General features: G+C 46.5%; 6 protein-coding genes and 1 non-coding gene across 7 annotated transcripts, besides 1 other annotated feature; 5 read left to right on the forward strand and 2 right to left on the reverse strand.

Moving 5' to 3' along the window:
- Positions 1-370: 370 nt before the first annotated feature.
- Positions 371-1,341, reverse strand: TSTA_092580 (N-acetylglucosaminyl-phosphatidylinositol deacetylase, putative; the record flags this gene model as incomplete). The annotated part of the gene is made up of 2 exons (XM_002478931.1): positions 371-1,041; positions 1,104-1,341. 2 exons carry the CDS (start codon positions 1,339-1,341, stop codon positions 371-373), a joined length of 909 nt encoding a protein of 302 aa, XP_002478976.1.
- A 517-nt stretch (positions 1,342-1,858) lies between these two features.
- On the forward strand, positions 1,859-1,930 carry TSTA_092590. The gene has a single exon. It is a non-coding gene; the product is annotated as a tRNA-Ala (tRNA).
- Positions 1,931-3,044: 1,114 nt separating this feature from the next.
- Positions 3,045-4,798, forward strand: TSTA_092600 (uncharacterized protein; the record flags this gene model as incomplete). Its single annotated transcript, XM_002478932.1, has 3 exons — positions 3,045-3,159; positions 3,221-3,607; positions 3,651-4,798. The coding sequence occupies 3 exons, from the start codon at positions 3,045-3,047 to the stop codon at positions 4,796-4,798; spliced, it is 1,650 nt and encodes a 549-aa protein (XP_002478977.1).
- Positions 4,799-4,846: 48 nt separating this feature from the next.
- TSTA_092610 (2-amino-3-carboxymuconate-6-semialdehyde decarboxylase, putative) lies at positions 4,847-6,041 on the reverse strand (the record flags this gene model as incomplete). Its single annotated transcript, XM_002478933.1, has 2 exons — positions 4,847-5,007; positions 5,066-6,041. 2 exons carry the CDS (start codon positions 6,039-6,041, stop codon positions 4,847-4,849), a joined length of 1,137 nt encoding a protein of 378 aa, XP_002478978.1.
- Positions 6,042-6,653: 612 nt separating this feature from the next.
- TSTA_092620 (uncharacterized protein) lies at positions 6,654-8,721 on the forward strand (the record flags this gene model as incomplete). Its single annotated transcript, XM_002478934.1, has 3 exons — positions 6,654-7,744; positions 7,838-7,997; positions 8,046-8,721. Exons 1-3 carry the CDS (start codon positions 6,712-6,714, stop codon positions 8,719-8,721), a joined length of 1,869 nt encoding a protein of 622 aa, XP_002478979.1. The 5' UTR covers positions 6,654-6,711.
- A 24-nt stretch (positions 8,722-8,745) lies between these two features.
- Positions 8,746-9,753, forward strand: TSTA_092630 (kinesin light chain, putative; the record flags this gene model as incomplete). The annotated part of the gene is made up of 2 exons (XM_002478935.1): positions 8,746-8,782; positions 8,814-9,753. 2 exons carry the CDS (start codon positions 8,746-8,748, stop codon positions 9,614-9,616), a joined length of 840 nt encoding a protein of 279 aa, XP_002478980.1. The 3' UTR covers positions 9,617-9,753.
- Positions 9,754-11,220: 1,467 nt separating this feature from the next.
- Positions 11,221-12,732, forward strand: TSTA_092640 (stress response protein Rds1, putative; the record flags this gene model as incomplete). The annotated part of the gene is made up of 2 exons (XM_002478936.1): positions 11,221-11,649; positions 11,707-12,732. The coding sequence occupies 2 exons, from the start codon at positions 11,221-11,223 to the stop codon at positions 12,730-12,732; spliced, it is 1,455 nt and encodes a 484-aa protein (XP_002478981.1).
- A 186-nt stretch (positions 12,733-12,918) lies between these two features.
- Positions 12,919-12,943: a sequence feature (AT_rich).
- The last annotated feature ends 120 nt before the right edge of the window (positions 12,944-13,063 follow it).

Here is a 13,063-nt window from a genome sequence, read left to right on the forward strand (position 1 = left end):
AGAATGCGGGGACGATGGTGGATCGCGGGAAGCTTGTGGAGCGATTCCCCGGATTTTCGACTGTTTTGACTTTTGGCTGTGACAAGTCTCTGTGAGTCAGCATCTAGTGTGTATCCATACACTCCGCCAATCACATTGTTACTTCAGACACTTGATATTTCATGAAGATGGACCACATTTAGCAGATAATACTAGACAACATACGCGCTGTCAGGCACTGATCATTTATTTGGAGTTTGAGTAGGTGGATGAAGTCAAGAAGAGATATATTCATTTACATAATTACTGTTACAGTAATATAGACATATAATACAGTATCATCAGTATAGTCCGCCTTGCCTATCTTCACATCGCTAGATCACGGCAATAGTCAAATCTTCTCTTTCTTCAAATCATTGACAAACATATATCGCCCGATAGTAATCCAACCCCAACGAAACCACAACATTTGACTCTTGTGACCATCCGTCATCGCAGTACGAGCCTGTACCCAGTCATGGAACGAGCTGATATACAACAGACGACTGGCGTTACCGTCATTCTTTGCAGTCGGCTTCTTAGCGGCTGATACTAGGGAATCCCCAAAGGTCGTGAATGCGCCAAGAAACATCGTCAAAAATGAATCAAGAATACCGGAATACTTCCGAATAATGTTTGTGGTTGTTAAAGTGTACAATGACACGGGGCATCCGTACCCGCTTTTGCCGTCCATTAACGTTTTCAAAAATGCGACCGCGCCGTGATATAGAGATCGATGATTCGGGTGGTTGCTAACACCGTGCTCGTCGAATGTTAAAAGGACATCGATGGTAGCTTTGGGAGCAACGTCGTTACGAGCGGCTCGTCCAGAGGCAAGCTCGGGAGCAAAGGCAGACGCGAGAAGGGATGAGATATCATTAGCTGACCAGGTTGCAGTCATGCTGTCGGGAAATCGGGATGGGTCGTCGATCACGAAAACATCGGATTCGTCTCGAAGGCCTAGATGGACGGCGCTTTGTTGGAGCTCTTTTCTGCGGACTTCGCCTAATCCATCTGCGTTGCCTGTTTGTTTCGTCAGATTAGCCATTGTTGACGGCAATTGGCGGCAACGGAGTCTGCCTCACCAGTACTCAAACACAATATCTTCACATGATTCCCTAATTCAGGTTTTGTAAGCGCCAACACTGTAGGCGCAAAAAACATTGCCTCGTCATCGGGATGTGCAATAAGCAGGCATATGCGCTTGTTGTACAGGGTAGGGAAAGAGCTGAAGCCAGAGGATGTTGAGGAAAGCGTCCAAAAGACAGTCACCACAAGTGGAGCGAGGAGTGCGGTAACAATCCAGGAGAAGTTGAATGTCATGATGGTCACGTTCTTGTGTTCTGAAAGCGACTGGTCCAAGGGATAGTTCACGTTCCAAGTCGCATGCCACGCGACCTCGGCTATTCCAATTGTCCTTCCCCAACAACTGTTCGGCTGTCAATTGATCGATATACTATTCGAATTAGCGATATCGGAGCGACAACGGGAATTATCGAAGATGGAAGAAAAGGCCGGCAGTGGTGAGTTTCGAGCAGTCAACGGTAACTACCAAGGAGCATCCCTCCCCCATGTTCCTCCCACGGCAGAGATCGATCGACGCACGAGCTAGTAGTCACAAACAAGCTCTTCAAAGCAGTCGTCTGGTCGCATGAGCAAAAAGTTCCACCAATATGCGACTGAAACGTGGCTTTAAGGGTCGTTCTGGGTGGAAATAGGGGGAGGGGCAACTAACTTCGAGCTTCTCAAGTTAAACCAGTTGGATGACGATCGTCAACATCACGAGGGTATGCTTAAAACTGGAATATGAACTGTTGTTTGTATGTTTCTAACATCAAATGGGCTTGTGGTTTAGGGGTATAATGTCCGCTTTGCATGCGGAAGGTCCGGGGTTCGATTCCCTGCGAGTCCATTCTTTTTCTTTTTTTCTCAGGCATGTATAAAAAGACACAACAGTTCTTTTTTAGTCTCGCGATCATTGGAATTGGTTTTGATAAACTACGATAATTTGAAAGGTACCTGTCGGAGCAAGACACGGGATGATATACGGATTTTTTATCAATCTGCGGCAGGAACTGGCTCGCAGAACCATTCCATGATAGTGCCCGTTGGAATATACATACCGTATACGGAGTATACACAATTATATCCAGATCACCGCAAATGTTTAACAACGACCGGGTACTCCGCTATACACTGTATGAAGTTCGAGTTAGACATGAACTACGTACTTTCAGTGAGTGAGCGGGTATATATTTCTCCTGAAATGAGAAATACGTTCCTCGCCGACCCAAATCCCACTTGATGCGGATGGAACGAACTGACTGTTTATGAGGGTTGATGGAAAGAAACTGGAAATGAGAGCGCTGTATCATTCACCCGCGCATCGACCGGCTATCCTTCAACTTCTGGGTGCCATCTTCAAGGCGATAATCACAGAGCCAGAGATATTAAAAAGGCGTCCTCGAGACGATGTGGATTCTTAACATGTTCCAACCAAAAGGTCAACCGGACCATATTATTTCTCTCATCATGATCAAGGCCTATACAGTGATAGGCCTACATGAACTCAGGCTCACTCTCGACCTCATGTTTTCCTATCAGTCCCCCCCTGTGTCCACGAGTCTTCTCTGGGCCACTCTCGATGGTGTAATCTGGCATTCAGTGAATGAGCGGGAATGTCTTTATTCCTGAGATGAGAATACGTTCCTTGCTAAACTTAATTTCTCTTTCTGTGGATCGAGCTTGATGGTCACATCGAAGCCTGATATTTTACGCCCATTGCGTTGCGTCTTTAACGAGACTGGATCGGTGCGGTGGAGTGTAACAACTTCTGCTGTTTTGACTAGATAATCGAGGAATTCAATTTTACCAACAGGCTTGAAGTGAATGTATTTAAAGGTGGTAGATTTGTCGGGGTTGACGCACGTGCTCACCTGACATCAGAGGAAAGTAGCCACCTGCCGTCCATTCGGGGTCAAGTATCTCCTTGTAACTACCAACATACCCTCAGTCGCAATAACATAATGGAGCAGAACGGGAAGGGATTAATGTCAAAACAGTGTCCAGTGCCTTCTCAGGCTCAGTTAGCGCTTGCAATAGCCATTGTCAACTCGAAGCCTGCAAATATCTCCGTGATAGGTAGGCAAACAGCCGTGCCTGTGTATTTTACATCAGATGGCATATTCTGAACTATCCACAGATCATCTCCAGCAAATTCGTCTCCATATCAAAGCATCTAGAAATCATTCTCCTCCTTCAACCAACTCAAGTGACAAGTATTTTGACAGTGTCGCTTTCTGGAAACAGGCATATACCAAGGCTGAGGCTACACAGAGCGTACTGAATGATCGCATCTATGAGTTGGAGCAGCGCATAGAGACATTGAAGCTTAAATTAAAGCAAGATGACAGTGTCTGTGATACACCAGAACGAGGCAAGCGCAAAGGGAGCAGGGAGCCGACTGTACCAGATTCGCAAAGGAAACGAAAGAAGACGAGTAATGTCTCGTCAGGAGTGGTTACTACTGGTGAAGCTGAGCTGGAACAGTTGAATGAACTGATTAGTCAAGACGACTCGACTGGAGCAAGTAAGTAAGGGCTTCACGAAGGACTAGTCAATTGCTAATACAGGTCAAACTGGTATAGGGGTCAACTCGGTAATGAGACATTTATTTGTCTTGCAACAGAACCTGCAGAAAAGACCCAACTGGGCCGTTATTTATGCGAGTGCAATCAATCTTTGCACAGCCACCAACTCTGTTGTTCCATTCCTCTACGACAACTCCGGTGCCGAAGCAAGGCAGTTAAACAGCACCGACAGCAACATTCGAGTTCCGAACCCACTGCTCAATCTAGCAATCATCGAGGCATCTCATTCACTTCTGTGTCGTACGTTAAACAAGATCATGAATTCTTCCGAAAGGCAGAAGTACGAAGGCCAGATCGTATATCATATGAGCTCACTCTTCGAAACAGCACTCTATGCATTAGAGAAGATATGTGACTACCAAACTAGTAGCAAAGAATTACCAAAGGTCAAACAGAACTCCAAGAGTCCATCAGCAAAGAATACAAAACATCAGTCCTCGTCAGAGTCTTCCAATGTTACACGTTATGAAGTGCCTACGGATGAAGTCTTGCAGACACTGAGACGTGTACTTGCTGGCATGATGTTGAAGGCAACCTCTTTGATTACTACTAACCCGAACACTCTATTTGAAGGCTACCTCTATGTGTTTCTCACTCACGTGGGTACTGTTCTTTCGACTCTGGAGTTCAAAGATATCCTTACCAGTCCTAACCTACAAGCCAGCCCAGACAAACTACCTTTGCCAGATGGACTCCGCCGAGCAATCATGAATGCAAAAGGTGAAGCTATTGGAACGATTGTAATGGCACGGGAACTCGAAACCTGCCACATGATATGGCTTCTAGAGAAAGCTATTGCGCTGGCGCATTCTATGTCGATGAAATCGTCACTATCTCAGGGTACGATTACACCTAGTGACCGAAAAGACTCGAATGCCGGAATTCTTCTCGGACTGTCTAAGAAGAGATTACAAAACACACTACTCAAGGCAGTGTTTGACGAAGAAGAACCATTGTTCCTGGAGTCATTGATAAAGCCTGAGTCTTTGGCAGGGGGTGAGATGACGAGTCCAATCAACAAAGAATCCGAAACAGCATCGGAGTGGTTCTCGAGAGAAGTCTGGAGGTTGTTAGGATGGGATATACTTGAATCGATCTGGAAGAATGGAAAAGAGAATCATATACAATGATAGGATGTTCCGAATTTGTCACATTTGAGAATCTAGGTATGCTATATCTTAATTAAGATTGAGAATACGAATGGCGTTACCACCGAGGACTGCTCTAATGGCCTCTTTATCGGTACTCAGAGTTCCTTCGATTGCCTTGTAGTTTGTTGTAACACTGGGCCAGGCAACGTCCCCTTCGGAAAGTGGTGGGAAGAATGGATTGTCGGTACCTATGTCAAATGTTGTGAGAAATGATTAACCCGGGGTTAAAGATTCAGGTCAACACACCAAACAAAAGCCTCTCATGGCCACCAGCTGCATGTATAGCTGCTTTCAAACCCGCTTCACCATACACCACCGCATCAAGGTAAATATTCGTGTTCAATACCGTCCAAACATCCCTAACAGGGCCCTGCGTACTCCCCCCATTCGCAACAAACTTTCTCTCATGAGCAATACAACTCTCAATCCTCCCCGCCAAAAACGGCAAAGTACCACCCGAATGCGCCAAAAGAACCTTGAGATTGGAAAACCGATCAAAAACCCCCGATAAAAGCATTCTAGTCACCGCAATAGTAGTCTCAAGCGGGAAACCAAGCGCCAATGGAAGGACATGACCGTATCGTTGTGTTACTTCCGGACCACCGAATGCCTCATCTGGAAGACCGTAGTGGGGGTGAAGGAAGAGTAAGGTTTGAGTTTCTTCTAGAGCAGCCCAGACGGGATCTAGAGCTGGATCGTCGAGACCCTTTCCGAGACCTGATGTACCCATAATCACGCCACGCATGTGTGGCAGGGTTTTGAGACGATTGATTTCGTTGACGATTATGGATGGATCTGGTGCGGAGAGCGGTAAGGCACCGAATGCGTAGAGTGTTTTCACATTGCTGGTAGTTCCTGTATCCTTGTTGACTTTTGCGCAGGTATTTTCGAGATCATTGTTTATTCTTTCTGACCAGACCTGCGCATCGTCTACCTCTAGGAAATCTAGCCAGGGGTTTGCTAGCGATATGACGCTTGTAGTGATACCATGCCGTCTCATAAAGGCGAGTTTGACCTCAATATCGGAATAAGATGCATCAACAGGACGACCGCGCTGGTCAAGAGGTGTGCTACTATCGTCATCAGATGCGAGGATGATTAAGCGAGAGTCTGCTCCGTTGGCAGGATCGTGGACATAGGGCACTTTTTTGCGTGCTCGGAGCATGGCCAGGTATGCTGGTGTGTAGACGTGGGTGTGGATGTCGACGATTGGGTCTGACATTTTGAGGTAAGCTAAGATGTTTGAGAAACCGAGAAACGTTCCTGATTTAATGGTATTGCGTTGATATCAATATTTTGTTGATGCTGGCGAGATGAGGGGGTTATGCGGGGAAGAGAGATAAGCTCGTTGCTTATCTAGATCTACGAGATAAGATAAGATAACCAATGCCCTGCAGTTTTCCACATCAATTGTAAGCACTTTCTTTTAAGAGGGGATGGAAACACTCAATGCTGTTGAGCAAGCGATAACCGATTCCTCAAATATGTAGCCAGGATTTAGATTTCTTCCGTCTTTGAGACCTCAGGCATACATTCCTCTAGATCACTCCCGAGGTCAGCTACAATCAAGCCGCATTCGCTGGGATTCGACATTCTGCTCCTTGGAGCGATACTGATTCTCCAGAGAGAATTTGCAGACTAATAATTAGCAGAGCGTAAGCTCTGCTAGATTACCGCGTTCACTCGGGAGTTCCCACTTTTCTATGTTTGGTTCATTAATGTACTAATCAATTCCCTTACTCCGCTCTCAGCCTGATGCTCCCGCCTGAGCCACTAGGGAGACGCTCTATTCCATGGCGGTTACTCTCTTCCAGCTTGAAAAAATAAGTTCATTTACATGACTTCTTCTTCATGAGTGTCTTCGAGTTGAAAAAAGCAAGAGTCATGCGAAGATGCCCCCACGGTCTCGTGAGGAATTCACTGTCGCAATAATCTGTGCCCTTCCGCTAGAGGCTGACGCGGTGGAGGCGTTATTCGATGAGCACTACGATGAACTGGGCCATATATATGGCAAGCACGTGGGCGATGCCAACAGTTATATAACTGGAAGAATCAACAATCACGATGTAGTGTTGGCTTGTATGCCAGGTATGGGAAATCGAAGATCCGCTGGTGTTGCTCGTGGCTTGCTCGTTAATTTCACAGGAATCAAGCTTACCTTACTTGTCGGAATCTGCGGTGGAGTACCATATGTATCTGATGGTACGGAGATCGTCTTGGGCGACATCATTATCAGTGATAGTGTGATTGAATATGATTTTGGCAGACAGTACCCGCACGGATTTGAGCGGAAAAGCGGTGTCAAGGAGGCGCTTACATCACCTAGTCAAGAGATCCAATCCTTCCTAAACCGTTTACGAACTCGCCGAATGAAAGATCAAGTACAAAGACAAACCGCGCAGTTCTTGAGAATCCTTCAAGAAATGGAAGGGAATGAGTGGAATTATCCCGGCGTTTTGCAGGATACGCTATTCGAAGCCTCTTATCGCCACAAGCACTATAAACAGCAATCTACAGCTGAATGCATCTGTGCGGACTGCCACTCTAGCTTCAATCCAGTGTGTCAGCAAGCGTTGAACGGTGAGTGCAAGAATATTGGATGTACAGGAGATTTGGTGCAGCGACACCGACTAAATACTGACAGCCCACAACCAATTATTCACATTGGCACGATTGCGTCAGCAAATTCTGTCATGAAATCTGGCGAGCATCGTGATCAACTGGCTGAAAACGAGGGTGTGATTGGATTTGAGATGGAAGGTGCTGGAGTGTGGGATAGCCTGCCTTGTGTTATCATCAAAGGTGTTTGCGATTACGCAGACAGTCATAAGAATAAGATATGGCAGAACTATGCTGCAGCAACTGCGGCATCCTGTGCAAAAGCTGTCTTGGCGTACTGGGTTAATGGCCTTCAGCAACAGCCACGTAAGTTGATTTCCGTCCATTGAAGAGCGACCTATGATTATCATTTGTAGCTTTGTTATATCAGTTCTTCTGATGAGAATCGATTTCTAGCAGAAGCAACAAGTCATCCTAAGCCATCTTCAACGGTCCCCTTTGAGAGAGACGAAATGTTCGTGGGTCGAGAAGATATTATCATGAGTATTAAGAACGCTGTTCAAGAAGGTAGTGGGTGGACTTCTAAGCGTGCCGCACTCGTGGGCCTTGGAGGTGTAGGGTGAATATTGTGCGAGAGAATGACGTCCAAAAGCTTAATATGTCCTAGAAAATCTCAGATAGCGATCGAGTATACATACCGTGTTCGAGAATTTGCGCCTAATACATGGACATTCTGGGTTCACGCGAGTAATACAACGAGATTTGAGCAAGGGTACCGGGATATTGCAACAGTAGCGAAGGTTCCTGGACGGGATGATCCAAAAGCTGACATCCTCCAGCTGGTCAATAAGTGGCTATGTCATGAGACGAACTGCAGACGGTTGATGGTTCTGGATAACGCAGACGATAATGATACATTTTTTAACACCTCTGGTGAACGTCTGCCTTTCGTGGATTACTTGCCTCATGTTTCTCATGGATCAATTTTGGTTATATCACGAAATCAGACGGTAGCACGGAACATAGTAGGCCCTCGCGGTCAGCTGTTACAAGTGAAGCCAATGAGTACTAACGATGCCATTACCCTATTGCGAACTCGCATTCAGGTGGACCAATCAAATGAAACGGAAGCAAAACTGCTTGTCAAGGCACTGGAATGCATTCCTTTAGCAATTGCACAGGCTGGTGCATACATTTCGAATCGCTCACCTCGAATGAGCATACCGACTTACCTGGAGCTTTTTCAACAAAGTGAGTCCAACCAGGAACATCTAAATTATGACGATGCTCATGATCTTCGACGAGACCGAAGCATCCGACATCCGGTCATCACTACATGGTAGATCTCATTTGATCAGATCCGTCACATGTGTATGAAAGCCGCGAACCTGCTGGCCTTAATGAGTATGTTTGACCGACAGGAATTCCAGAACAGTTGGTCAGCGAAGGGATCGATTACATTTCGAGGATACACTGGCTCTATTAATAAGTTTCTCTCTTATTCAGGTTGAGGTTGGCGGACGGCTTTTCGAATTGCACCGACCGGTCCAACTATCAGTTCGACAGTGGCTGAAGAAACAAGGCCAGTTTCGTCAGTTGACCAAACAAAGCCTACGAGTGATGGAAGCAGTATTTCCCAGTGGAGATTATGAAACGTCAGCATCTTGCCAAATGCTCCTTCCACATTTGAAAGAGACAATTCGTATCACTGAAAGTTTAGATAAGAATGACCACTTAAACGTGTCGATTATTATCATTCGATGTGGCTGGTATCTTTTGCTTATGGGAAAAGATGAGGAGGCGGAGGCCGTGCATCGACGAGGTCTTGCTGGCAGAGAGAGAGTGCTAGGCACTGAACATCCTGACACACTGACCAGTGTCAGTTATCTAAGCTCGGTGCTTCGGAGTCAGGGGAAATATGAGGAGGCAGAGGTGATGCATCGACGAGCACTCGCTGGCTATGAGAAAGTACTAGGCGCTGAACATCCTCACACACTGACCAGTGTCAGTCATCTAGGCTCGGTGCTTGAAAGGCAGGGGAAGTATGAGGAGGCAGAGGCGATGCATCGACGAGCACTCGCTGGCAGAGAGAGAGTACTAGGTGCTGAACATCCTCACACACTGGCCAGTGTCAGTAATCTAGGCTCGGTGCTTGAAAGGCAGGGAAAATATGAGGAGGCGGTGGCGATGCATCGACAAGCACTAGTGGGAAAGCGTAGGCTTAGTCCTGAAAGTTAAGGGAAATATGATGCTTGGGCACTCTATCCTACACTTATGATACTCCTCACGCCGCAATATACAACAATTTACCTGTGACGGTTGTGGCTCACCGGTGCGGCTAAGCAGTGGCTGACGGCCGGTAGGGCTTTCCCGTCACGAAGCCCTATCATAAGGGGCAAAGCTTTCATACACGCCAGTGCTGGATTTTGATATCAGCAGGCGATGCCCACAATATCCTCATGGCATATAAATTTGTACCAGACAGTGATAGCCGGGGTATAGGAGGTAGGAGTCACGTGGGACCCTATATACATAGTGGCTCTGAGCCCACGGCTTGACTCCTAGTTTTCTCTCCTCTCCCCATACACAATATTCTCGTCGATAGGCTACCCTGGATCAGCAGATTGTTAAGATTGAGCAAGTGCCACATTACCTCCCATTTTGTCACTAGTTTTTGGGGTATGGTGGAGAGAAGTCCAGAAATGCCTTTAGTTCTATAGGCCAGACTAAATACGCATTGCTATTTACTTAAACTATTATTACTAAATGTCAGACATGGACAAGAAAGTAAAAGTAAAAGATTTTTCTACAGAAATTCGTTGCTTTTAAACAAGCTTTGGATAATTTGCCCACTGGAAATGATATGTCGGGTCAATGTCGGACCGGCCACTCGTGGGGATTGAAAGAGTATGTACTAAACGTACGCTCCTAATAAGTATAATACAAGAGGAAGACTTTTTTTTCACGCTAGGATTATTGAGTCTCTGCGGTGGGGCAGAATTAAACATACAGAGTGTAAAAACATGAAGGAGGTTTCGAATCCCTCTGTAAAAAAGCAATTTTAATACAGTGAAACGCCTATAAGTGACAATCCAGTATCGTCATATGCTCAATAATTACCTTACATATAATAGACTGATATATACAGAAATTTATATGTGCTGAAGAGCTAGATTGTTCGGCCCCACTTTTCAACGAACGTCATGACTACTTACTTCTTCCAGCGTCAACTCTCCAGCTCGATCTTCAGCAACAGCCAGTATGCTATATGGTGGGTATACTCTCGGAGCAGACGGAACGCAAATTGGTCTTGGGATCGGGCATGCACTCATAATCGTGATATTTGTCGATCTGGTTCACCCAGAAATTCGACCTGGTGAAACTGCGCATACGACTTGGTCTTCAACTCCACAACAGCTACCTGTCCACATCTACACATCCTATGGGAATCGCACGCTCCGGAACTTGTGGCCACCAAGGGCTACTGCTGACGTGCCTCGATGCGACCATGAGCTTTCTGCTTTCAGACTCTCGGAAATCTCTTTCGGCAGATCAGCCACGTTATACTTACCTCATGTTTCCCCTTCAGCAAGCTGTCTTTTGGGGTCTTAATGTTGCCAAATATGAGCTGCTTTCCTAATGCAGTTCTTGATCTCCTTCTCTTCTTGCTAGCAGACAGGTTTCGCTCTATAACGGTTGCATTATGGAGTAGTGGCGTCATGTTTACCAAGAGCAATTGACCTCAAAAAGACTTTGCCGTATAAAACTTCTCCGTGATTCTTCAGAACAGAGTTTTTCTCTTTTGTCGATATCCATCTCACGGTCTGGTCATCGTCGTCAAGATGCTGCCCAGGAAATCAATTGTTGCGTTATTGGCATCGCTGTCCTTGACAAGTGCCATTCCGCAACAAGCCACTACAACAACGACTTCCACATCGACGGCTTCATCTGGTAGCTCTACTAGTACTTCCAGCACCACCACTACGACTACTCAAGCTGCGGCATCATCAAGCGCACCGGCTACTCGACCGGGTCTGTCGTCCGTTTCTCACGGCGCATACAGCGGCTCTGCGTCCGTGACTGGCGCAGTGACAGCCAGCTCTGTTGGTACTGGGATTGTGGTTGGAGGCGTGCCTCCAGCTGCGACGACATATCCTGCCGATGGACAATTGCACGATCCCGAACCTGCCCCATATGTTCCTGCAGGAGGTGTCGGCCTGAATACGACTCCTGTTTATAATGTCAAGAGTGATTTTGACTTTGAATCTTTGGTATGTTGTATCATGACCCACAACTCTTTCTTCTCCTCACTTTTTAACACTCTACAGGCGCTTGCTCTATATCAAGAATGGATTGAGTTGGATCTTTTCCAGTACGGTCTTGAGGCGTTCAGTGTATCTGATTTCGAGGATGCTGGATTGACTGCCGAAGATCGTGCCCTGATCGAGTTCATGGCCATCCAAGAAATCGGACACGCCACTGTCATTAGCAACATGCTCGGTCCACAGGCACCAGTTCAGTGTAACTACAACTACCCGTTCACGAACGTGCGCGAGTTTGTAGACTTTTGTCAGAAGCTCACACGATTCGGCGAGGCTGGCGTGTACGGCTACTTGTCTCACCTAGATAGTCGTGAAGCTTCACAGCTACTCTTGCAAAGTATCACCACCGAAGCTCGACAGCAGTTGATCTTCAGACAGTTTGAAGGCTTGTTCCCCATGCCCGTCTGGTTCCAAGTCGGAGTTCCTCAGTCTTGGGCTTGGACACTACTTGCTCCATATATCAGTTCCTGTCCCACGAACCAGACACGTCTGGCCTGGCAAAACTTCCCGGCCTTGTGGATCTTGAACCAACCCAATCCTGTCCGAAGAAACGCCACTCAGGGCTTTAACGAGACCCTCGGTGCGGGGACCAATACGTTGAACAGCACCGGTATCTCCGGCTCAGACGCTTGCTTCAACAACACCGATAAGAGCAACGACTGCAACCCCGCAATCAGCAACAACCGCAGCATCCCGCTCTCATACCCAAGGCGCGTGGTCAATCTCACCTGGGAATATCCCGGAAAACCCGTTGGACCCAATAGCAGTTACGTCACCTCGTCTACAGCCGGTTCTCCGGCGTTTGTGGCATGGGTGTCGCAGTTGAATGTGACTTACTCCCCCTTGAATTTGACCAGCAATACTTCTGGAACAACCATTCAACCAAGCGTCGAGACCTATGAGGGCGATCCTGCTGTTAACGGGACATTGTTTATTGCCATTACGGACTCGGATCTGTATTTGACGCCGTTTAACTTGACTTTGATTAATGAGCATGTTGTTGCTGGTCCTGCTTTGTACCAGGCTGGCTAAGATGTTTTGAGCGGATGTATCGTGGATTGGAAGGTGGTGTGAGTGATGAGATTTGTGGTATAGGTATATTGATATGTAATGTAATATATGTGTAAGCGCGGGGGGTGAGAATACAAGTAACTAGATGTGAGTGAATATACTGAATGACTTGATGAAGGATGTGATTGCGTCTAGATAATATGAGCCTTTATTTTTTATTTATTTTTTTTTTGAGCTAGAGATGATCGCTAGAGTCGTGCGGCATCAATTCTAGGTGCACCATGCGCGAGAAGGTACATCTGAGCATAGAGCTGCAAAGATATTCGATGTATGTACCCAAACCACTACACAA

The sequence above is a fragment of the Talaromyces stipitatus genome, genomic scaffold, assembly GCF_000003125.1.
Source record: "Talaromyces stipitatus ATCC 10500 scf_1105507295527 genomic scaffold, whole genome shotgun sequence".
NCBI classification, from domain to species: domain Eukaryota; kingdom Fungi; phylum Ascomycota; class Eurotiomycetes; order Eurotiales; family Trichocomaceae; genus Talaromyces; species Talaromyces stipitatus.